The sequence below is a fragment of the Drosophila ananassae genome, chromosome 3R (genome assembly GCF_017639315.1).
Source record: "Drosophila ananassae strain 14024-0371.13 chromosome 3R, ASM1763931v2, whole genome shotgun sequence".
Classification (NCBI taxonomy): Eukaryota; Metazoa; Arthropoda; class Insecta; order Diptera; family Drosophilidae; genus Drosophila; species Drosophila ananassae.
The window spans coordinates 20,271,392-20,296,807 of NC_057930.1; the positions used below are offsets into that span (position 1 = coordinate 20,271,392).

Here is a 25,416-nt window from a genome sequence, read left to right on the forward strand (position 1 = left end):
TACTTTTTAATACATATGTATTTCATACAAATAGAGTCAATATTTTACAATACATTAAATACAATAAGTGTATCATAGTTATAGTATTTCCTTTTCGTTTTTTTCTTTTTATAAATTTTTAAAAGCTTGTTACATATTCTTTTGATTTCGCTAATTATTAAATAACAAGCAAATACAATATTATGAGATCCTAATCGTACATCAAAAAGGAACATAAACTATACACACAATAATAACATTTGAAAAATGATTCCTACATAATATCATCGCATTCACGTCTACAAGGAACATTTACATAATGTACAAACATACATAATACGTACTATTTTTTGGCATTCAGGTCTGAAAACTCAGTAAATGATTTTTGAAAGAATTTTTTGATTAGAAGTCGAAGGCAGGGGAATTAAAATACGAAACAATTAAGTACAAAGAAGCCGAACTTGGCAAACTCGAAATGGTCACAAGGAGTGGAGTTTCTTTCAAATAAAAAAGACATGTTACTTTTTTATTAAAAGCATAAACTATTTTGTGTGAAACCGAATAGTTTTTATGGGAGATTCATGACTCATCGAGAATTTCAGAACGGCGTCCGTGACCAGTCCGAGTTGGTAAAGACCGGCTGAGTAACTGAGCAGAAGCGGACATTAAATAAGGCTACTAGATGGGCTATGCTTGCTAGACTGAGATTTCCTGAATATGTACACGTTTTTTGCCGCTGGTGTTCCCCGATCCAGTAGTCGAGCTGCCCGCGGCACCCGTTTGCCGCAGGATGCCCGTCTGCTGCTGTTGCTGTTGTTGTTGCTGGGCGGCAATAAAGGACCTTGGCGGTGGCGGCGGTTCGGGAATATCATCATCTCGGGTTATCTCCGAATCGTTCACAGCTGCCGCTTTAACTGCTTCTTCTATCGCCTTGAAGGACATCTGATCCGAGGACTGGACCGCATAATCGAATTGCTGGGGACAGTTGAACTGCAGAGTGGCATCCACAAAAGATCCCCGCTTGCTGCTGAGTGCTGATGTGGACTCCATAACCGTGGGCAGAGTGTTGTAGGTGACCAGTTCGATAGGATCGCCCGGCTTGTTCTTCAGCAGATCCAAAGTGCTCGAGGAGCAAGCTCCCCAAGAGTCCATCATGAGAGAAGTCTGACCAGAAGAGGAAGCCGGCGGCAGTTCCACCAACAGCTTCTCCTCCTTCAGCTGCTTAGTTTTCTCATCGTAGCAGCTATATTCCCCAAAAACCACTCCCACACCACCCTTACTATCCACTATCGAGCCACTGAGTGTATAGGCGTCTGCCATGTCCCCGGCTCCATGGCCTCCTCCGCCGCCACCGCTGATCAAAGCATTCAGCTTCAACATGCTGGAATTCTTGCTGGTGTCGCTCTCCTGCAGCTCCTCCTTGGTCTTGGCGTCCCTGGCCCGCTTCTCGCGTTGGTGGTAAATGCCGGCAAATATCAGCACGTTGAGGATGAGTAGGAAACAGCCCACGGCCACGGTGGCAATTAGTGCGGTTGTATAGCTCTGGAACTGCTTGCCGCCCAGACGTCTCAATAGCTCCAGGTTGCCAATGATTCCCGTCGATGCCGTGGCCAGATCTTTTTGAGTTTCCACGCGAACACGACCGGTCTGATTGTCCTTCGGCGATTGTGTGGTTGTCAATTCGGACACAGACATGGCCCCATCGATGTTGCAATCTGAAGTAGACAAGGAAGGTGTTAGGAATCAGAATGAGTCTTTCCCAAAACTTGAGCTTACCAGTTGTGGTGGTGGTGGCTCCGGTGGCCGAAGGATTCAGGACCTGTGTGGCATTAGGAGTGGCGTCCTTAGGAGGTGGTGGTGCTGTGGTTGAAGTCCTACTTCTTTGCGTGATGATGATGTGCTCATCTTCAGCTGGCTTCGTTTGCAGTTGGGGACGGACAACACCTAAAGATGAATTATTGTTGTTTTAAATCCCATTATTTAAATAATTCCTTCATAAATACCTTCGTAGAGATCCCTGTTGTTCATGTCGTCCTGGAACTGATGATGCCTCATGGACTGGTCATTGATGTTGAAGTGACGATGAAGCTGAGGGATGAGGTTCAGCCACATGGACAGCTTATGGCCCCGGTAATGACTCTGAATATTGGCCTTGTTTCCTAAAAACAATCCATTAATAAAATACAATATTATCAACTAATTACTATTTTATTTACCCAATTCCACGTATAGTTGGTTAACCACATCGTAGGCATCCCAGAAGGGCAGCTCATCGCCATCGTAGCTGCCAACATCCTTTTCGCTTGAGATGCCCAGCTGGGTAAAGGAAGCATCGTTACTCCGCAGTCTTCGCCGGATGTAGGATCTCCTCTCGTGCATGGCATTGCTCCGCCGCTGGTTGTAGATCACGGCCAGGTTGAGGGCTTCACTGAGGTTAGGATGGATTAGGCCAGTGGAGCGTTTCTTCTGCTGGTGGAGGGAGACATCTGACTCCTCGCTTGGAATGGTCAGAGTCGGTCTTGCAGTGGATTGGTTCGGATTACTAATGGGATGAAAATCATAGTCATAAAATGAAATAATATAAACTATCAAGTCCAAAGAGAGCTTACCCAGTCTTGGCAAAGTTGGATAGATATCGTAGCATAAGTCGGCCAATTTGTCGCTCCTGGGTGGTGTAGTTGTGGGGGAATAGCGGGGACACGGGCAGACCCAACCAGAAAGGCACATCCTCACCCCGCACAGAGCCGGTTCTCTAAAGTTTACCAAAGAATGATTTCAATTAAGTCCTTTGGAATTTTGTAATCCACCCACCTGTGGGTACTCCTCCTCAATGGTCTTGTGTTTAAAGTGCAGGAAATAGGTTCGTCCTCCGCGCAAGCTGTGCATGTAGCCCAATTTAATCAGAGGGGAAGCCGTATGTCCGTCGCTCAGAAACTGCAGTGTGGCATCGCGGGAGCTCAAGGGATTACGTATGGCTTTTTCCCAGTCGGTGTACTCATTCTGAAACAACGATGTTTAAATATTGAAGGCATGAAATAAAATATTCAATATCCAGAAGTTTTAAATTGGTTATTAATTCTTAATAGTTTTGTCCTTAAAAGCTTACCTTTAAGACGGCAAATATTTCGTTGAGATGATAGTGAAAATTGTTGCGCACAAAAGTACGCAGGATGCGATCCCGTCGCGTTTCATTGAAGCCAAACTCCAAGTCCTGGGCACTCAAATCCAAATAGGACTCCACAGATGTAAGGCAGAAAATGAGGTCTCGTTTCGGAAAGTTTGCATATTCAATTCCTGAAGTACTGTAATTCGAAGGATAACCATTGAATGGTATACCAACTATTGGTAATTTATGCCAGCTTACCTAACAATAGCTGAACCCAGGGGCAGCGTGGTGCTGCCCAGGGGATTGGCGCCGGGCGATATGACAGTTCCGTCCACAAATGGAGCGAAACCCACCAGGAATCTGCGGTTGAAAATAGAGTCACATTAAATATCAATTTGTTATCTACAAACTCATTAAATCACTTCTACACATCCAATAATTGTTTGATGTTTATGTTTCTAATATTAATCAGACCATTAGCAAACAATACAGTGCACTGACACTACTTAAAACAGGATGTATTTGGTTTAAAAATAGCCATTTAAATTGAGGTAATTAGTTTAGTGTGTTCGTTGATAGTGGGATAAACATGTCAAATATATTTTACTCGATGTTATTTTCCATGTTTTTCATACTTTTCATTGATGACATTTTTAAATGAAATTTAGTCCGATAAAATCTTTTTGTATAATAATTGTTATTTTGTTTGAATGTACTATAGAGCGTAGAAAAACTATGTAGCAGTATCTGGTACATTATATTAAGAAGATGTGCTTAAAATTTTAAGACAATTGGCACAGAAGTTTGAAAAATATGAGCTGCGCCAACAAAGACCAGCTCAACTAGCAAAATAAAGCCATTTCTGTTGCCTACTTTTTTGGGAAATATGGCAGACAGACAAACATGACCCCTCCACTCAAGAATAAATATTTGTTCCTTCATTTTATTTTATTTATGAATTCAGCAGACTTACCTTGGGTGGTCAACCTTAACCGCCAGCAACTCGGCAACGCTCTTGGTCCTCAGGCAGGGGGCCAAGTCATCATACAACATATCGCCATGGCAGCCTGTCTGCTCCGCCACGCGCCGCTTCACAAAAAGTGGATTCTTTTGAATCGCCCACGGCGACAGGGCCGATCCACTCACCAGAACGGTGCGTTGAATTAAATCTGAACAAGATTTCTTCATAAAACATTTCAAGGAGGAAGGTTAAGGATCTTACCACTCGCCACGGGTGACACCACCAGTATATTGGCTAGAACAGCGCCTGTGCCGTAGCCCAGAAGTGTGATGCTTTGCGGATCCCCGCCAAAAGCCGGAAGGTTCTCCTTGAGCCAGTGCAGGCCCGCTACCAGATCCATTAGCCCAAAGTTTCCTTGGGCACTCTCCTTGCCGCCGGTCTTGAGAAATCCGAAGATTCCAAGACGGAAATTGATTGTCACGACGATGACATTGCCGTGGGCGGCCAGCTCGGAGCCGTCGTAGGGATTCCCTGAGTTCCAGTCGTAGGATTCGCCGTGAATGAATACCACAGTGGACAGTTTGGTTTTCGGTTCGCCGTTAGTATCATCGATGTTGCCTAGCAATGGCAATAATATTTAAGATTAATAAAAGTGTTATGACTTAATATTAATCACTTTTTTGTTAAATATTGTTCTTAAAAGTTGCTCCTGGTCTTCAAATCTGCCAAGTCCGCAGAGCATGCAGTTGTAGTTTAAAAACACTGCAATGCACTACGGAATTGAAAGTCTCGAAACCAAATATATGGCATTAGAAGTGGTGGAAGCTTAGGTTTTACTCTTATAGTCGAGAACAATGAAATAAAATACTTACGTCTTTGGCGGCGCGTCTCGTAGGGCACATAGATATTTAGGTATAAGCAGTCTTCCGATTGGTTCTTGAGCAGCGGCAACAGACGCCGCAGCTGGGCGAGGCGGGCGCGCGGCACTTCGAGCAACGCCTCCGGTCCGTTGGGCGGTATTGGGATGTTCTGCGGACAGACGGGCGAGAATCGATCCGCGCTGCGAACCGTTTTCCACGTAGAGGGCGTTATGGGGGGCATAAATCTGGTGAATAAAGGGTGAGCGATATACAGTTCCGATAAGTAAATAAACCATTTTGGCCACATGGGCACCACCAAACTATCACATCACGTATACGTATAGTGGGCTGTTGACCTAGTGGGCTAGTGGTTGTTGGCCCATTCACGGATATTGGGTTATTGGAATATGGCCCAAGCAGTGGGTGGTTTGCGATTTAAGAGGAAAAGGATTCTCTGGGCTCGTAAAACACAGAAACTAAGTACCGCCCATCAATCAAAATTGCAAACTGCTTTTGATTAATTGTGCATTTTATTGTTTTGCGTTGAAATCCATCGATCATGTGGACGGACTGAATGAGCCAGGAGAGGACAGGACGGACAGGCATCAGCGATAAATATGACTTGACTGCCACTGCCGCTTTAGCTATGTTGATTTTATGACACGATAATTGACGCGAAACGTTTTGATTGTTTTTTGCTCCATTGTGGCCTGGCCAGCAACCTACCGACGACCCCTCCAACCAAGTTTCTTTTTCCATTTGGCCATCCGGGGAAAAGGCAAACAATGGACCGCATAAACAAAAAGCTCGCGCTTTGCGGCGGGCATAATTTTTCAGTTATACGTGACTTGGTTCGTGTGCATTTTCACGTTCATAGGTTTTGGTACAGTTTTTGGCAACTTACCACATCCCTCCCTATGCTCCATGCTCCATGCCCCCATCTTGTATAGTATAGTACCACCCACTTCCCCCAAAAACCCGTTCGACATGTTCGCTTGCGAAAATTAATACTTTTTCGACATAAAGCCCTGGGAAAAAGTTAGGCTATAAACTATTTATAAACGAATATAACAATTTTTGTTTGAAACTTTTTCGAGTGTTAACAGCAAGCGTTTTATTCGCTATTTTATTTTTGTTTTGCGTACTCGGAATTTTGAATTTTTACCCAGCATTGACCCGAAATTTTATGCTTTTGCATCTGAAAACATGAATATATGCAGTAACAAGCTTAGATCCACATAGAAAAATATAAATAACACAATAAAATATTGAAAGCTTTCAATAGAATTCGATTTTCGATGGTATTTTCACTCAGCTATTCGGAATTCCCACGAGATCATATACATATATTCTGGGGAATTTTTGATTAGAAATAAAGGCGACAGATGCGCTTGATTAATTACCTTTGGTATGCCACCCTCCGACCGTATCACAAATCCCTACAAGTCTTATCTACACGGCTGCAGACTTTTCCGCATAAGCTGGAAAATTTTCATAAGGTCCCTTGCCAGGCATTTGATTAACTTCTTTGTGCCGATTTTCGACATCTGTTGCTGCATGATAATGAACCACAATCATAAACGACTTCATTCACTCAGCTCGGCTTGGCTCACTTTTGGCAGGCGTCACACTTTTGCCACAGGAAGTAATTAAAGAACAATTTTCATGAATTGTGGCTAAGCAAACAACATTGTGTTCAACGCTCGGTGTTCGGTGTTCGGTGCTGTGTACGCTCCTGCCAAATGGAGGTGGTTGGATGGCTGTTGAAGGACCCTTTAAGTACTTCATCCAATCGCTTCATCAAACACACTTGTTGTTCATGCATGTCACACAAAGCTTTTTACTCCTTCGAGCCTTCAAGCTGTCCATGTGTATGTGTATGTGAGTTTGTATCTGTATTGTTCTGTGTGTCAGAGAAAGAGAGAAAGTGTGTGAAAGTCCTTCCAGAGTAACGGAAAACTTTTGTAATATTCCCCACAAAACTTCGCTCGGGGGCTCAGTTTTCCATTCTCGCTCGCTTGTCGTTCAATACCATCAACTCCTGAAATGGCTTATCGAACTTTTGTGGCTCAGAGGTCCTTGATTTGCCAGGTTCCTCCTTAGCTCCTGACTGTCCTCACAGTTCCCGACTCTTCTCCACCATTCGGATTCCGGAGTCCGGACCTCTAACGTCAACTGTTTTGTTATTAATTGGGTGTGGAATGGCTTCGCTGATTCCTCGAGAGAAACACTCGCGGAAGTTTACTGTTTTTAAAATCGCAACCTCTCCCTTTGCACCACCAACCTTTCCACAGAAAAACTAACTCCCGGAAGAAAGTTTTTTAATTGTTAGGTATACAGAGCAAAGTTGCGGATTAATTCGAAGTAGCACTTTGGCTTCATTACGAGCGACTCTCGTCTCTCGTCCCTGCGGAACTTTAAATCCTCAAACAATGCTTTGGGATTTCCGGGGCCGAGAGGTCCGTAAACTTCTCACTTTCAGGCAACGCGATTGTGGGAGGTCTCGACAACAGACTACGGACTACGAGGCCCGGATTCCGGACTTTGGGACCATACTACGGCCGGACGACCGTACTGCTGCCAAGCACCATCCACACACATATTTCATGAGAATAATTATTAAAATTGCTTTGGATAAAGTTGCGCAGGGGCGCAGTGTGAAAAAAAGTTGGCCAAAAGAGCCCAGCCTTTCAGCCTGAGACGACCCCCATGTGGCGTCCTGATTGTGATATCTCTGGTGGAGATGAGAGCGTGTCACGAAGGGTCCTTTTCTGCTCAGGCAGCATATAAGCAAAGGACTTACATATAATATAAAAAATTAAAGGTATTGTGAATACCTTCTGTGTTTCTTTAAGAAGCTATTTAATTAAAAAGAAAACTAAAACACATCGAAACTTTTTTAAATATAAGTAATTATCGTAACAATGCTAGAAACGACTAAACTAGTATATGTGATGTTACTTAAATTTCAAATTCTCGAGCAGAGTGCGTGACACGCTGTCATCTCCACTTGACTACTTATTTTATCAACCCACGACCCACCGGATAGCATAATCTTGTGCAACACCACACGACTTTACTCACCTGAGACTGCCCACCGGCGGTGAGGCATAGGGAATGCCCAGGAATGCCTCCACCAACGGCGACGAGCGCACCACAATCCCCCGCAGCAGGCCGTACTTGGTCTTGACGGTGTTGCTGCTACCGTGGAGGCAGTCGCAGCAATCTGGCCACAGGCTGGTGAGCAGCAAGAGCATTAGCAGTGTGCTCGGCGTCAGCTGGTGGCGCCAGCACGCCTCCGGGTGTCCTGCTGTATGATGGCTGGCTGTATGTCCGGGTTGTCCCGGATGAGAATGGGGATGTCTCCGCCTACTCCTGGGGCTGGTGACTCCAGCTGACGTTGCTGATTGCTGGCGCCTTTGATTGTGTTCGTTGGTTGTGGAAATCTCTAGAAATCTCTTTAATGTTATCAGTCTTATAATGCAAATTCCCGTTGCCATGATGCGGGCATCCGCTTCCGCATCCGCTTCTGTTTCCGCTCTTCTTTTAGCTTCTGCTCCTTCTCTTGATCCTGCTTCAGCTCGTGCTCCTGCGCCCGTTTCCGGTTCCGCTTCCCGCTCTTTATCTGCTCCATCCGCTTCCGCAACCGTTTGCTGCACAATTGAAGCACAAATAGTTCTAATGCAACCCATCAAGGAACCGAGGCAAAGTAAACCGTAAATATGTAGAAAACGCGATTGAATTATCTTAGTTTGTGTCAGATGGCTCCTTGGCCTTGCTCTTGACGTCCTCAGCATCAATTGGCCCGGCCAGTTTCCGGTTGTTTGTGACACTTTCCGGCCATGGGTATCGAACTGTGACTTGGTTTTGGATTTGGACTTGGTATTGGATAGAAATTGTGACTGTGACTGTGAATATAGTGGCAGCAGTGGCTGTAGCTTCGACGGAGATGGAGATGAAGACGAACACTCCGGGAAGGACAGGATGCTGGGTACCGTGTCCTTTTCATTTTGACAGCCGTTGTGCGCATGTTGAGCTTCTGATTCATGTGCAGCGTCGTCATGGTTGGACCCTAACGCTTTGATTTCAAATATTATACACCGAACGTGTTGGCCTCTGCTCTATTAGAGCTGCGATTTCAGCGTCTGTGTCTCCGTCTCCGATATCCAATCCTTTGGCTCTGGCTGTCTGCTCGTGTGTGGAAATTTCTGCAAATGCGAGAAAAGCGAAAAAAAAGTACGAGAATTAGTTTCAACACGCTAACCAATTTGGAGAAAAGGGGTGCATAAGACGGTGCCGGGGTGGATGGTATGCTGGGGATTCTATTTTCCTTTTATGAGATTGCAGATTGCTTGGCGGAGCAAAGATGCAGTCCCATGCCGTACCGTGCTGTACCGTGGCGAGGACCTTTACGCTGTCAGGCTCGGGTCTTAACTGCGCCACGCATCAGAGCATGGCATCCTTAAATAGCCTTGGTCAATGCATCCGGCCAAGCAGCAGTGGAAGCAAAGGCAAAGGCGACTGTGTCTACTTGTTACACTCGGAAGTCAGACATTCTTTAAAGAAAATTTAAAGACTTTTTATTTCTTTCAAGACTGTATATAAATTATTATATTATATATTTTATACAATACTAAAATTGAACTCTTAAAAAAGTCTTTCTCTTATTTTTTTTTCATTCATTCTTAAAATAAATATTCTATTTTTCTTCAAGTGTACTGTAATGGGGACTGCTTTGGCGCCCACTTTATGGCTGCCACCTCAGGATGGGGCACGTTTGTGGCATCGGGTTGAACTGCTCCTACTGCTGCAGCTGCAGGTGCAAAGCGCTTTTGCGATGGCACCGTTTGACCTCGCCGTCTGCTCTTAGCAAGAATTCCCCTCCTTCCACCCCCCCACCATCTAGCCAGTTTCCAGCCATTTTTCCCACACCTCCTGCACATCCTGTTGCCGCTGGTGTGGCTTTTGTATGAGCGTAAGTAAAGGATGATTGCAAACGTGTGGGATCGCAGCGAACTAGTTTAGCGAATGGGCTTTATGGGAAATAAAACACAGGTGATTGATGTTTGAACTGGCTCTACAGCATTGACGGGCGATCTTTTAGACAATCGACTCAACAAAAGCATGCTTTAGTCAAAAATACATTCTTAAATGTCTTCAAAGTATGCTTTTTGCAATCATTTTAGAGAACAATAGTCTTCTATTTGCAGAGAAATAGGCATTTAGGCATGTGATTATTGTTAGAGTTTGCTCTACTTCATTGACGGATGATGTTAGAGACAATTGATTAAAAAAAAGCATTCTTTTTCCAAAAATAAATCCTGCTTTTTCAAGCATATTTGTGAACAATACTCCTCCATTTGCATAGAAATACGCATAACCCTCTCATCACATTACAACGTTAATCCCTAATGTAGGCTACGCACTCTCCGGGGGCTCTTCAACTGGGAGGTGGGTGTGGATGTGGAGAATGGGCTTTATTTGGGTTAAGATAAAAATGTGTAAATCTGTCAACCTTTTAGGTGTTAATTTAATGTACTTAACCGCACAAAACACACCCAGAATATTGTGGACCACGAGTGTTATGGACTCCTAAGCTCTTTTGGGCCTCATTAACAAATGTTGCCGTTTCTGTTATGCGGGTTTTAGAAGGTCCCGGAGACCGGAGTCCAGGAGGCCGGTCTGGGTCGAAATAAGAGTGCTCGGAGTGCACAGCCGGCACAACATATACTCATATATCTTCTGCTTTCCGAGCTTTCCAGAGAAGAGCTGTTTAAATCCGTATATTTTATAAAGCTAAACAATTGGCAAAAATAAAACAATGCCAGAACACAGTGAAGAAACGGTCTGAAAACGAGACGAGTCGAGTTCAGTTGAGCTAAGCTAAACAAGCACACATTTCACTAAATTGCAGCCATAAAACTAAAGTTTAACTATGCTGCGGACCCGGATAGTATGGCCCATGGGCAGCTTAACATTTTCTCTCTCGTCCTGCCATCCAGCCAGCCATCCTGCCAGCCGGCCTGCCTGCCATCCTGGCATATGAGAGTGTGTGAGTTTGTCTGTATATGTTGACAACCAAAATGTCGGCACGTTTTTAACGAAAAAAATTGCTGGTGTCTTTACTTGTCTTTGGTTTCTGTGTACGGGTTTTGGCCTGAGTCATTGCCTGATTCTGCTGATACGGATGCCAGGGATTTTCGAATAAATTTCATCGTTTCAATTAACTAAAAGCTGAAAATGGCATCTCTGCTGCAGGACCACCAGCTGGAGCATCAGCAGCAGTACTTTATGCTTATAAAAATTCTTTAATGTTTGGAGGACTGCTCCTGCTGGAAAAAAGAGTTCTTTGCGGACGAAGTAACGCTTGTCTCCGGGATGATAAATATTTACATTTTCTTTTTATTTCGCTTTGCTTGGCAAATGTCTTTCATGGCATGCGTTTTCTTTAGCTCTTTATGCCGTTTCTAGGTTTTTTTTTTTTATACTTTAGCCGCCACCCCAGAACGATTGTATGGGAAATCTGTAAAGACCGATAAAATTGCATATTTTCCCATGAAAGGCGTCGGCCCAGAGGGGCAAAAAATAAATAAGAAAAAGAAAAAAAACCTAAGAACGTGTATCCACGAGCGTTCATTCACACACAGCATCTGGGCGATGGAAATGCAAAAGATGGAAGAACTCACACATGCAGATGTGAGTTCAGATGGATGTGTGTGTGGCGGATGGTGAAGCGGAAATGCGAGGAGCTGGCATGGAAATCATGGCAACGCAAACAGGAAATGTTACGCTCCCGACTTACTCAGGTCTTTTGCTCGGTTCTCGAATGCCAAGAAAAGTCTGGCGAAAATAAGCAGATGAAACGATATAAGATGATGGTTCCTTGGGGCGTCGATGTCTGCCAGGTTTTGGAGTCTGCCAGAGTCGACTATCAGTTTCCCACTTTTTCAAAAAATCACTGCGATGAGCTCCCAAAGATATGCTAAGGATTTGCCATGCCTTGGATTTTTAATTTCCTGGGTGTGGTTGGGAAGATAAAGTAGGACTATAACTGATATTTTGCAATAATAAAAAAATTGGCACAAAATGTGGGATTTTCGAGAGGCTTCGTTGATGGTGTGGAGTGCCCAGTGGTAGGAATTTTTCCTGGGTAACGAAGGCGAGAGGAGCCTGGAGAAATGGCAGCCACCCGCAAAATAGCACACACTGTGCCGCGCCCACTGGGGCGCTGAGTGGCGGCTGCCGTCCTCGTCCTCGTCCGCGTCCTCGCCTTGTCATTGCCATTCGCCGGTTGAAGTTTTTACATTAAAAGTGGAAATAAAAGTTGCAAGACGCATTAAAAATTGTTGCATTTTACAATTGCGCAGGAATTGCAATTGTGCAACGGCAGTGGCACGAGAACGGGCTATGGCAATTGCACAGAATTCGAAATTGCTGAGATGTGCCGCATTCAGATGATGATGATGATGATGACTGGGATGATGATGCTGGACGTATCGAATGGAATGAAGCTGAAGCACTTTTTAATAAGTATCACAAATGTATCTCAATAAACTGTATAAGGCCAACTGAAAATTGTAAGGAAATTGCACAAGAAAAGCCAAAAACCAAAGCAATAACTTTCGTTTAGTCAAGCATTCAATTGAATCCTTGATAAAGGAGGAAATAAGCTTTAAGCCAGAGTCTCAGTGAGCAAGATGAATACTGCGGAAAAACAATAGATAGACAGGCGGCTGATAGACGGGAAAAGAGCAAAAATATTTATGAAAATAAATACAGATTTTTCTACCATCTCATCTCCCATCCCTACTGCCAATTCTACTGCCACATCCACTGGGTCCCTACAATGTCGGTTAAGTTTTTATGGAGCTGAATTTTTTTCAGCTCCATCGCAATATTATTTTATTTGTTCTTGGTTGTGGCTCACAAAAGAAAATTTGATAACAATCTGCAGACTGTTAGGCGAATATATGCATGTATTCCAACTTTAAGGAGCTACATAGTTGGAAAGTTTTAAATTTCCCAATTAAATGAGAAAATGGCCAAGCTTTTCTTTAAGTTCCTTCGGAATACAAAGCTTCTTGTTTATTAAATACAATACGATTTTTTTATAGACTTTATTTAATATTATTTATTGATTAAAATACTCTTTGTAAAAAATATACTTTTTAAACTTTACTTTACTTTAGTCCTTCAAAGAAGTCGAGAATATTTATGTTCCTTTCATGATTTCTACGAAATTGGGTTTGAATAATATTTCCCTCTTAAAGTTATTTATTATAACAAGTTTTTTTTCTCTTTTTTCGTAGATTTTCTCTTAAATCGTAGATGGTTTTTTTGGAAAATTCCAAGCATAATGTACTTGACCCTCGTTGGCAAATCGTTTGATGAACCCATTTGCTGCAATCATGAAAATGCGATATAATTAGCAGCCGAGCTATAAGGACTCACAAAGGACTCTGTCGGCTGGATAGGCTGGCCTGGGCTGGGCTGGCCTATTCTGTGTGTCAAGGACCTATATAGCAATTTCAATTTCGCACCAAAAGGAATTATGCCCCCTTATCCCATTTAACTTTGCTGTGTGTTTTTTGTTTTATTTGCCATTTAAATTATAATTCTCATTTGACCTTTTTTGTGTGCGTCCGTGCGCCCGTGCGTCCTTTAGCTTCTCTGTATTAGTGTGTCTGTGTGTAGAGGTCCTCTATTTGCCAGACTGTCAGAAAAAGGACGAAGCGCCTGCTCGAAATGGCAAAAGGCGAAAACCATGCGCCAGGCCAGAAATGAGTGGGCCACCATCAGAATGTGGAACTACAAAACATTTCAAATGCCATTTAGTGCCAGCCGTCGTTGTTGCACCTCACTCACACACACAGGGACACTTGTACAGGACATACTGACTGACTCACACACACACTCAGACACACACAAATAGAGAAACGCACCGCTTTTGCTGGATGGCATTCGCCGGAACCATGGGCGGTGAAATCACAGAACTTTCCCCTTTCATTATGCTGCAGAATAAACGAGGTTACATGGCTGCTTGAATCCACAACCGAATAAGACAGGAAAGGGGCGAGGCCCGGGTCGGGTAAAAGGGTCTGAGCGGTAGGAGGGTACACCGGGCACTTGGCAAGCTCTTTGGGTCTCGTTTTTGCTCTCATTTTCCCAAACTTTGTTATGTATTTCCCCACACTCATTTTACATTTCTTATTTTTTCTCATTTTTTTTTTTGTGCCTCACAATTTGTGATATTTTTTTTGTGCCGTTGTTGTTCAGAATGTGGATTTGTCGAGTTGGCGAATTTCATTCGGAAATGCATTTTTGCTGCCCCCGAAAAAATAACAAGAAATTTGTCAATAAACCATCTAGAGTGAACTTTCCTTCCGCATCGCATCTCACAAATGATGACACACTTTGTCTGCATAGTGGCACTTTTTCCAAAAAAAAAAAACAAAAAAAAAAGATTTATATTAGGGTCGTACACCCATTTGGTAATTAGAAAACAATTCTATTTGTTTTCAGATGCGATTGTCGGGATTGGATAAATTTATTGTCATAACCAGTCGGATCCAGAGAGACGGGGAAAGTGAATACGAATATGTGTCTGACATTTACGGCCATTTCATATTAGAGTGCCACAACCCTTTGGGTCCTCGAGCGGAAATCGAAAAATAAAGTTTGAACATCATGCTGAAGGTTAAATAAGTTTGTGAAATCTAGGTTTTTTTTTGTTTTTAGTCCTGGGAGGAAATTGGTTTTTAATGGACTTAATTTGTATGAGCTCAGGAACACACAAAATCAAAAAAACTAGATTATGGCAAATATATGTATTCGTCCTGCAGCATTTTGGCACAATGCCCATTGGAGTATTTAACATGACTTTAATATTAATTCCTAAGGCTCTTTTCGCCACCTTTAATGAATGTTGAATGAAATACCTCCCCAAAGTCAAATGAAATAATTATCAATTATGGAGAACACACATATGACTTTGTTGTTCCACTCCGTGTAGTGTGTAGTTTGTAGTCTGTAGTTCCAATTCTAATTATAATTACTCCCGAAGGATTCTTTGACGCCTAATGACCTAAGGACGTTCTTGCTGCACACAAAATGTAAATGAGACAACTGTGGTCAATTGAAACATATTCTAAGCTGATTTATGCAAGTTTGTATGCATATATGAGGGGGTGGGTGGCTACACGAGTATATGTGCCATGTAGAGGCTGATTAACATGGGAATGAAGATACAGATACAGATAGAGATAAGGACGAGTAGGAGATGAAGGATGCCAGGATGGCCCTTCCTGCGGCAATGACTAAAGTAACGTTGACCAAATTACAGGGGCATAAATTATTTATGACTGCGGCAAGAGGCAAACAGGCGTGCAAACACATTCAACATGCCCCACTCGACTTTGCTGTTAATAGTTTGCTCCACTGTACAGTAGTATCAGTTAAATAAGCATCATACCTCTGCAAGTTCTGTGGCAAGTTCGTTGTACTGAGAACTCCCTGTAGTAATTTGTAGTGTGTGTAATAAGGCATTTGCTAGGGGGGCTGTGGCTGGGCAGACGCCATCGAGAGGAGTCGAGGTACTTGCGAAAATGTAAACATGAAAGTTTCTGGCGCTGGGGCACTCCACTTATCGTATTTACTATGTACTTAGTATAATTAAATGGGTTTAATGCAAATGTTAAGCCGCCTCCTCTCCGACTGTAGTAACCCGAACGGAGCCTAGTCAAGTTTATACATCATTCAGTTTGGAATTCTCTTGTTTTTTATTTTAGCGCTATTCCTGGGCGACTTTGTCTGCTGCGGAAATTGAAATCGTTTGTAATTTAATGAGCATGTAAATTAAAGGATGCACTTAATGCCAAAATATGCGCATGTGTGTGCGCCACTTGATGCTATATCCTATATGGTGTACAGTGTACACTACAATGTACATCCTTGCTGCTCCTGCAGCTTATATATTCAATCGAAATTTATTGCTGCTGCGAACCGAAAACTTTCAATCGGTGCCAATGGAATTAATTTGAGCCTGCGCACATATACAAACACAAGCAGCAGCTCCTTTGTAGGTCCTTTGTAGGTATTGTTAATGTATTTATGTATGTATCTAGGTGCGGGGGCGGTTCAAATATGCATACTTTGCTTATCCTCCACATAACATACATACATATGTGTGTATGTATGGTACATACTTGCTTGTGTGTGGCTGGGTACTTTTATGTTTGTGAGTTGAAAGGATATCCGGAGGGAGAATTTGTGTTTTTCGAGGGGCTAAGTCTGGCTAAGCTCTTCTTAAGGATTGTGGTTGAACTCTTTTTGGTCTTAACGTATTTGCAAGATTTCTGCGCAGATTATTGGACTAAGTCAATTATTTTTAAACCTCCACTAAAAACAATCTACCTTTTAGAATACTGGCCAATAAATATTATCTAAATGGTGACTAAAAAGCCAACCCGCATTACTGGAATTCCGATAACATTGTTGGAACAACATGAACATCATATGCAATTACACGGTGCGACAGTGAAAAAACACTTGTGAAACGAGATAGTGTAGGTTGTTAATCTGGTCGAAGAGAACTCAAAAATATTTTTTTTATATTTTTGGAACCCTCCAATTTTTTTTTATTTAAAAAAAACCGTTTTTCGGGACTTTTTTGCGCTTAAAAATTCCTGAAAGCGTTTTTTTCAACCGATTTCAAAATTTTCGGTGTTTTTCAATAGTTAAATGTTGTAGCTTTTGAAAAAAAAATATATCTTCGATTTTGTTGAACAAAAAGGACAAAATTTTTACACCTGAAACTAAAGTTTTCGACTTTTATTCGTGTTTTTCGGATTTTGATGCCAGTTTTTCGGTAAAACTTACTAAAATTCTGTCATGTTTGCCACATATCAATGTTGTCTCATTCATTCTGAATAAAACGAGACAAATTTCATCAAAAAATAATGAAAATTGGTGAAGTTATAACGCTTTTCCCAAAAAAAGTCAACTCAACCTAGCGGGCGCTTCGGAGGAACAATGTGTATAAAAATAAGAGTATATTGCTTTCTTCTGACAAAAAGTTTGTCATTTATGCCACATATTAATATTGTCTCAATAATACTGAATAGAACGAGACAAATTTCATTAAAAAATAATACAAATTGTTGAAGTTATAACGCTTTTCCCAAAAAAAGTCAATAAAACCATGGGAGCACTATAAGAAGAAGAGCATATTCCTGACTTATACACACAGGTACTCCGGAGCGCACGCAAGGTTGAGTTGACTTTTTTTGGGAAAAGCGTTATAACTTCAACAATTTGTATTATTTTTTAATGAAATTTGTCTCGTTCTATTCAGTATTATTGAGACAATATTAATATGTGGCATAAATGACAAACTTTTTGTCAGAAGAAAGCAATATACTCTTATTTTTATACACATTGTTCCTCCGAAGCGCCCGCTAGGTTGAGTTGACTTTTTTTGGGAAAAGCGTTATAACTTCACCAATTTTCATTATTTTTTGATGAAATTTGTCTCGTTTTATTCAGAATGAATGAGACAACATTGATATGTGGCAAACATGACAGAATTTTAGTAAGTTTTACCGAAAAACTGGCATCAAAATCCGAAAAACACGAATAAAAGTCGAAAACTTTAGTTTCAGGTGTAAAAATTTTGTCCTTTTTGTTCAACAAAATCGAAGATATATTTTTTTTTCAAAAGCTACAACATTTAACTATTGAAAAACACCGAAAATTTTGAAATCGGTTGAAAAAAACGCTTTCAGGAATTTTTAAGCGCAAAAAAGTCCCGAAAAACGGTTTTTTTTAAATAAAAAAAAATTGGAGGGTTCCAAAAATATAAAAAAAATATTTTTGAGTTCTCTTCGACCAGATTAACAACCTACACTATCTCGTTTCCCAAGTGTATTTCGTTTTTTTTTTTTTTGTCGCACAGTGTTATTTTTAAAACAGATAGAGCAGTTATTCGAGTACCTACATCCCAATTAAAGCACTCAGCATCAGGACCAGGCCACCACAGAGGATCTCATGCCACACGCCATAGCCCGAATATTTTATATTCCTCCAGCATTTTCATGCAGGTCGGTAGCATTTATTACTCCTGGATATAAAATCCAAAAGGGTGAGTCGGTGGGGTAAACTCATGCGAGCACAAAAGGGCAATTCATTACGCAATGATAATTAACATGTAATCAGAGTCGGGTAACGACTTGGTCAGAGTTCGTAGTGGCTCGTAAATACGGTGAGGAGCACGGTGAGGAGGACTATAGGTTGGGGGCATAAATTTAATTTGCACGCCACGAGGCAAAGAAGAGTGGAGCCACTTCCGGTTGGCATTTAAAACATCGAATAAAAAGGCCGTAAAATTAAAACTGCAAAATCGACTGCATAAATCAGTCAGAAGTGATGCTGCCTTCCCACTCATTCCCATCATTTTGTTTCTGCTTCTGGCGGGCCAGTAAATGGCATATCAATGTGTGATTACGTATACGCCGCATGGGCCAAACAAATTGCTGTGCCCCTCTCTTTCGAAGGCGATGCTCGATGGAGTTGTGTGTGGGGGGGTGTTCGCTTCATTATGCCGAATGCCTACGTGCACTACTTATTTATCAAGTGATGGGGCGACCATGAAGCATACCAGCATACACGCCCCCCACTCGACCGGCCGCCCTTTCTTTATTTATAGAAGTGACTCGGCGAGAGTGCGAAGTCCTCGCGTATCATCCATCGCCACCCACGCCCAGGACTGCCCAGGACTGACTGGGTCATGCTTCCGATTGCTTCCGCATCATTGCACACTGGTTCAAGCCATTTGTTTGGCATTTCAAAACAATAATTTGCGTAAATCAAATATCACTTTTGGGTAAAAACTTTGCAAAAAAGTCTTCAATTGCAAGCCAGATTAAAATTACAATGCATTTGTGAAAATTCAATCTGCTTTTGATGGGGAAAAAATGCATTGTAATTGGTTCTGGCATGTTTCAAAGGTATCCTTGTAAAAAATTGCCAGACAAATGGAAAATAAATTAAATAATAGGCATTTTTTTTACCTTAGTGTCTGATCATGTTCGGTTTCTGTTTTCTGTCCAATTAAAATCTGTTTACTTTTTCTGCTTAAATTAAAACAAACTTATTTTGGGAAAAAATATCAAAAACTATGATAAAATCTCTAAAGAAGTTGCCCGACTATTTAAACTGTATTGATTTAGTATCTTAATGCTAAAAAGTTTTCAAATTTAGTCGTGACCAGTGTGTTTAGCCTGCGGGAGATACAGAAACAGGCTCGTGCAGAGGGCCAGGATATACGCGTGTACGATTATGGTCGAGTGTGGGTGGGAAAAGTGTGCGTTAAACGTCTGCCTCTGATAATGAGGAGGGAAACAGGACTCTGTAGAGAGCATTGAGAGATAGACCGTGGGGCTGAGCCTCATCTTTATCCTGATCCGTTGCCTGCTGCCTGCTGATGATGTTTACGTTTGAATAATTTATGACACAATAAAAAAGCAGGAAAAGCTACGAAAAGCCGAAAGCCGGGAGCAGTGAATGGGATTGGGATCAGGAATGGGAGGAGCTGCAGTAGCCGCAAGGTGCAAAGCGACTGGCAGAGATGACTAAGACCGTGGCAACGGTGGCTATGGAAATGCCATTTAGATACACTCGCATCTCGTGGATGACGACGAGGAGAATGCGGATGGTACGTGGAAACACGCACACCAGTCATACGAATAGAAAGAACGTCGACAGACAGCGTTTTTATTCATTTCAAAAAATGATAATTGGCTACTGACAGCCGCAGCAGCCACAGGATGGGATGGTGGTGGCTGCTGGGTGGGTGACCGATTCGACCAAGAGCATGGTGGATTGGGATGCCGAGGCTTTGGCAATGTTAATCTAGCTTCTGTTTGCTGCTGCTTAGTGGGCGGTAGGCGCATGTTTTCTTTTTTTTTTCTTCTCAATTTTTTTTTTTGTTGCTATGTTGGCGCGGCTAAATCAGAAACAGAATCAGAAACAGTCCACAGACCAGAGTCGAGAGCAACGGAAACTGTAGCTGAAGTTGAATGGCAGCCTGAATAGACCGCTGGACGCAGTTGATGATGGAGTGGGGGCTAGAGAGAGAGATACCGTAGAAGGCCTGCGAGCGGTTGCAAAAAAAAGGGAATATAAATTGCCTCTTAAATATGGAATAAGTGCGGAAAAGTGTACACCAGCCGCTAAACTCCGACTGCCGACTGCGGACTGCGGACTGCCGGTAAAACTACAAACATGCACATAGATAAACTATATAGCTTCTGGCTAAGATAAACACATACACACACATTTGCAGAAATATAAAAAAAAGTCAAGACACACACACACACAGAAAAAAAGCCGGAGAAGATGAAGATGAAGCCAAGTTCTGTAACAGTTACAAAGATAAAGCAAAGTGGGCGTGTAATTGCGTGTGTGTATGTATGGGTATTTGTCAGTTTCTAGGTGAAGGCGGGGGGCTTTTGGGGGCGTGGAAGTGGCACGCGCTCCACCCTTTTGAGCCGCCCCTTCTTCTTCCTCTTCTTGGTCTTTTTCGTTACAGCCCCTCTGAGGCCCAGTGTCTCCTTTGTGTCCCTTTTTCATAGAATCCTTTAGCAATAGACACATAAATTTTAGCCAACACAACATTTCGATTCAGATTCATTCGCCATTCAAAGCAAATGACTTTGGGGCGGTCCTCCCTCACACAGGGGGGTGTGCCTCAACGTGTGGGATCTTGTGTTATAGCCATGTAGATTTCTTGCCAGAACTTATGTCCCCTAATCTCTTTGTCATTTGTTAATTCTCCACTTTCGATAAGAAATATTTTGAACTAGACAACTATAGACCCATAATCGGGTGTTTGCGGGCAGAAGTGTTCACTTATCGGCTGCACCAGGCCAGACTTTTGGGCGCCATTCCAGCCAGGCTAATGTTTAATCCAATAACTTTTACCTAAGAAGTATGTTTGAAGCCAAGTTTTGTTAAAGTTTAGGTCAGGTTTTAGTCGTTTTATGTTTTTTGCAAATTTTGCATAGAGAATTTGGACAGAAAATAGCTAAGAAACTAGTCACATAGGATATTCTACAATATAATTTTAATTTTATTTAAACTCTCAAAGGATAAATTGTATGTTATAATTATTAAACCAAAACTGTCGCTTTAAAATGCCTTTTTCTATTATTCATATTTTTATAAATTTGTTTGCCGACCACATCACGTATGAGCAATTACGTCAATCAGCTTCGATAGGAACCAATTATTTTAATTGATTATATTTCGCATCACAACCAAACAGATTTTAAAAAGTAAATAAAAATTTACATTTATTTGCGTTGAACAATTATTATTCATTGGACAAGAATAAACGTTTTTATCCCAATTATTGGACTTATTTAAAGTTCACGGATGTATGTATGCAGTGGGGTAATTACATATTCGAACTAACTTTTTCATGTAATTAACTGAACAAGTGCGATGGGGTGTATCACATCCTATACATACTTGGCAATCTAATGAAAAGTGTACTCTATTGCATTCCTTTAGGTGATTGCTTCTTAATTTGATTCTCAATTCCCGGTTCGAGTAACGATATTGCGAATTCCAAATTAAGAAGAGAAAATTCTCCAAGGCGTTGAATGCAATTTTGTAATCAAACATTTAACTCATTTCTTTGGATACGTTGATTGCCTCTCCACCTAGTGGAGGGGGAGTGGCTGGCATTGGTGGAATGGAAGGCGCAGTCTAATAGAAATACAAAACACATACACAAAGTTAAATAAAAGAATATGATACAAAGGTAAAGCCAAGAGCTAAACAAAGCCCCACCGTGCCCCACCTCATGCTAGGAGTCCTCTAGGACCTCTTTCACTCTCACGCTGCTCTGCACAACAGATCCGTGTTCACACCACAGGCCAGGACTTTTGCCATTTTCTCTCGTCCCTCGGCCTGTCCCAAGACTGGATAGCACACAAAGTTGCCGCCAGCGAAACACCCAGGATATATATATATTTTTTTTTCTATATAGTATACACGAGAGTATATGTTATATGGATGTGATATATATAGGGACAGGGACCGCCATGGACATGGACACGGACACATCGCCTTTCATTTTAGGTGCCGCAGAACAGTAAAAAATCCCCTCTGCACACATTTCAAGCAAAAATTTCAATTAAGACTTTTACTATGAATTCATTTCTGTTTGCCTTCCTGTGCGAATGTGTTTGTTTGGTGTATTTGTGTCCTGTCCTCTATACTGTCCTTGCCTTGTTTGTTGCTATTTGATGTAAGTGTTCGTGTGTGTGTGTGTGTGTGCGTGTGCGTAGGATTGAACCTCTGCCAGGATCGCTGGTAATTTTTCCCCTGTTTTATGTTTAAGCGAAATTGGTCAACAGTCTTTTGTTTGGGGCGCCGGATGCAATTTTATTCTGCCGGAACGCACCCCGCCTCCGAGCCAGCTGTGGGATGATAGATAGCAAGGCCTGGTTTGGTCCTCTGAAGGTTGAAATAATGACTACAAACCACAAATACAACAAACATATACATATACACAGGGCGGCCGAAACCCAGACAAGCTCACGCACACACTTCAGCGAAATGAATGGCAGAGCCACCACATAATATTTTAGTTTTTTGACCCAAAAATGTCAGCGGGACATGAATTATCACTGCCGCCATCGCCAGCCGACGACCGAACGAGGGCTGTTCTAATGGTAGTCAAGGACATTTTAAGATAAAGGATCAAAAATCTATTACAGGTAACTAAGATTTGTGCTTAAAAAGATTTTTTAAATAATTGTACAAACAAAAGGGGGTTTTATGATTAAAATATTCATTCTAAAAACACAAGACAACTTTTATTAAAAATAATTATAATATTAAAATTAATATGATTTATAATTCATTAACTTATTATTATTTAAGTCAAGTTATAGACTTCCTGCTATACAGATCATAAACTTTTCTTATAAAAAAGTTGTTTTAAAAAAGTTATGACAAAAAAATAATAATCAAAGTTTCTTTCAAGCATTTCATTGAAAACTTTTCTAAATCTACTCATAAATTTAATAATGAAAAGAAACTTATATAAACTTATTATAAAGTGCTCTTAAAACATTATAAAACACAAGTCAAGCTTAACAAATAATTTATTGGGAAAAAGCGAGATAAGAAGGAAAAACATAAACCATATCGGATCATTATTTATGTAATATAGGTCAAAGGGACTGACTTTATGGCCGGAATGAGCCAATGACTCCTGGCAGTTGAAACCGAAAGTGAGGAGCTCCTACGATATTCTGTTTGATGGGATTAAGATGGCACTTTTGGGGATGCCAAGCCATAGCATACTTTTCGGGGCAGACCGAGCTGTTTGATGGAATTAACCCAAAAAAGGTGGCCAATAACGAACAGCTCGTCTCCCTAAACAATTCGAGCCTGGCTAATTTCATTTTGAGAACCGCCCTCGCTGCGGTCGTTGATGTTGTTCTTCATTTTGTCGTCATTGTCGTTGTCGTAGCCATCCTAGCCGTTGTTGTCCTAGCCACGCAGGTTGCTCTTTGCTTTGCTTCTGCTTGTTTGCCTATGTTTGCCTATGAATAACAAGAAAACCAACAACAAGAACAACAACAACAACGCCTCTATGGCAGGAAACTGAGAAAGCAAACTGTCGTGGGTGGGTGGTTGGGTGGTGGCAGAGTCTGGAAGCGAAGGCGTAAGGAGGAGGCGGAAAGACTCTCTCCCAACGCCCACCATTTCCAGAGCTCAGGGTGAATTGAAAAGCGTCAGCGGCGGCAACGGCAACTCAAGAAGCTGCGCCGTCAGCAGCGACAGCGGCAGAGGCGTTGCAAGGCGACGTCGACGACTGTCACTTTCCAAGAGGGAAAAAATCTGTTTGGGGCGTTTTTATTTTTTTTTTTTTTCTCATGGCCCCATCGTCCTGTCGCTAGGAGCAACTTTGGCTGTACACTTCTGTTTTTTTTTTTGCTTGTTTCGTGCTTTCGCCTTTGCATGACTTATTTGGGCTCACCTTTCGCGCTGTTGGTCCTCGTCCTTGGCAAGCTGCTTAATCGCCTTTGTCCCTCCTTTTAACTTTTGCGCCGCCAATTTTCTTCTCCTTTTTTTTTGCTGCTGTTTTTGCTTCGTTGGGAACTTTCCTTTCGAAGCTAGTTAGTTTTATTTGATCAGAGTTTTGTTTTTATCCTGGCACTTTGGGAAAAAATTAAAGGACTTCTCTGCTTGCCGTTTATGTTCAATTTGCATTCGAGTTCACTTTCGCTTTTTTCTTTTGTGACGGTGCCGACGTATTCAACAAATTGTTCGCGCTTCTCCTTCAGCTTCACCTTCACCTCTCTATCTCTCGCTATACCCTTCTCTTTCCTTCCTTGACACTCTCACTTTGCGTGTGTGTGTGTGTGTGTGCGTGGTTTTGTCTTTGCAAGCAGCAGGTTTTCACACTTAATTGAGTCTGTTCAGGTTCAATTTTTTTTTTTGCTGGTCACACTGCATTCACACTTTCCGCTGACAGCCCCTGCTGGCAAACTAATTTTTTTTCCAACACATAAACCGTTTTTCTATTCTTGGGCTTCTTTTTTTTCTAGTTTCCACTCGTTTCTTGCGATTTATCCGAGCTCCGTGTCCGTCTGCGTGCGCGTTCGCTCTGGCTCTGGCTTTGGCTCTGCCTCTGGTTCTGGCTCTGGCTCTGGCTCTGGCTCTTGGCCGTGATGCGACTACAACGACGATGCTCCGACTCTAATTGCGTTAAAATATTTTGCTCCCACAACAACAAAAACAACAACTACCAAGCAGCATCATCGGCGGCAGCAGCAGCAGCAGCAGCACAACCAGATAGAGGAGAGGATGTGAGAGGAGAAACAACAACTGGCGCTCTCCAATTTGTCTGATGCTGCCTACTGCCTGCTGCTTCTTCCTTCAACTATGGCACACAGTTCAATTTCAAGTTGAAAACTTTTTCGGCACAATCTCTCCCACCAATACTAACACACACACACAGCCCAAGCACACACTGTGTCTCACACAAACGCAATCACACGCACCCAAAAACTTTGACTTTGAGCAGCTTTGGCTTCCTGTGAGAGAAGCTTCGTGTTTCTGTTGTCTCTGTATGAGTGTGTGTGTGTGTGTGTGTGAGTGAGTGTGGGATTTTGTTTTCCCACATTGTTGGGCCATTGTTGTTGCTATTGTGACTGTTGTCGTCGTCGTCGCACGAGAGGCTCGCTCGTTTTTCCCACAAATTTTCGTATTTCGTATTTGGCGCAAGCCCAGTTTATTGTTGCCATTCGTTATTATTATTGTTGTAGTCAGTGGCGGTGGTGTTGTTGGTATTGTTGTTGCTGTCCTGGCATTTTTTGGTCCTTGTTGCGCGCTCAGCAAGTGAGAAAAGCCACAGGAAAAGCATCTCAGCATCAGCATCGGCATCGGCAGGCAGCATCGTCGTCATCGTCATCGGCAGCATCCGCACGAGT

At 42.1% G+C, this 25,416-nt stretch overlaps 1 protein-coding gene across 2 annotated transcripts; it reads right to left on the reverse strand.

Moving 5' to 3' along the window:
• LOC6498241 lies at window positions 1-24,693 on the reverse strand. 2 transcript variants are annotated; one of them, XM_001962334.4, is made up of 13 exons: window positions 23,961-24,693; window positions 7,991-9,114; window positions 4,919-5,151; window positions 4,308-4,664; window positions 4,059-4,254; window positions 3,344-3,445; window positions 3,086-3,281; window positions 2,791-2,979; window positions 2,589-2,731; window positions 2,196-2,521; window positions 1,983-2,138; window positions 1,756-1,923; window positions 1-1,694 (listed from the first exon to the last, which is right to left on the reverse strand). In XM_001962334.4, exons 2-13 carry the CDS (start codon window positions 8,701-8,703, stop codon window positions 676-678), a joined length of 3,798 nt encoding a protein of 1,265 aa, XP_001962370.2. In that variant the 5' UTR covers window positions 8,704-9,114; window positions 23,961-24,693; the 3' UTR covers window positions 1-675. The 2 variants fall into 2 exon arrangements, with proteins under 2 accessions (XP_001962370.2, XP_032307482.1); XM_032451591.2 differs by lacking the exon at window positions 23,961-24,693 and adding an exon at window positions 9,292-9,344.
• Between the last annotated feature and the right edge of the window lie 723 nt (window positions 24,694-25,416).

Excerpts from the sequence above, each read along its gene's own strand:
- LOC6498241 (XM_001962334.4), bottom strand. The coding sequence starts at position 8,703 with ATGCTGAGGACGTCAAGAGCAAGGCCAAGGAGCCATCTGACACAAACT. Across the intron at positions 2,980-3,085 it reads AAATATTTGCCGTCTTAAAG|AATGAGTACACCGACTGGGA; the intron begins GTAAGCTTTTAA and ends TCGTTGTTTCAG. Across the intron at positions 1,924-1,982 it reads CAACAGGGATCTCTACGAAG|GTGTTGTCCGTCCCCAACTG; the intron begins GTATTTATGAAG and ends ATTCATCTTTAG.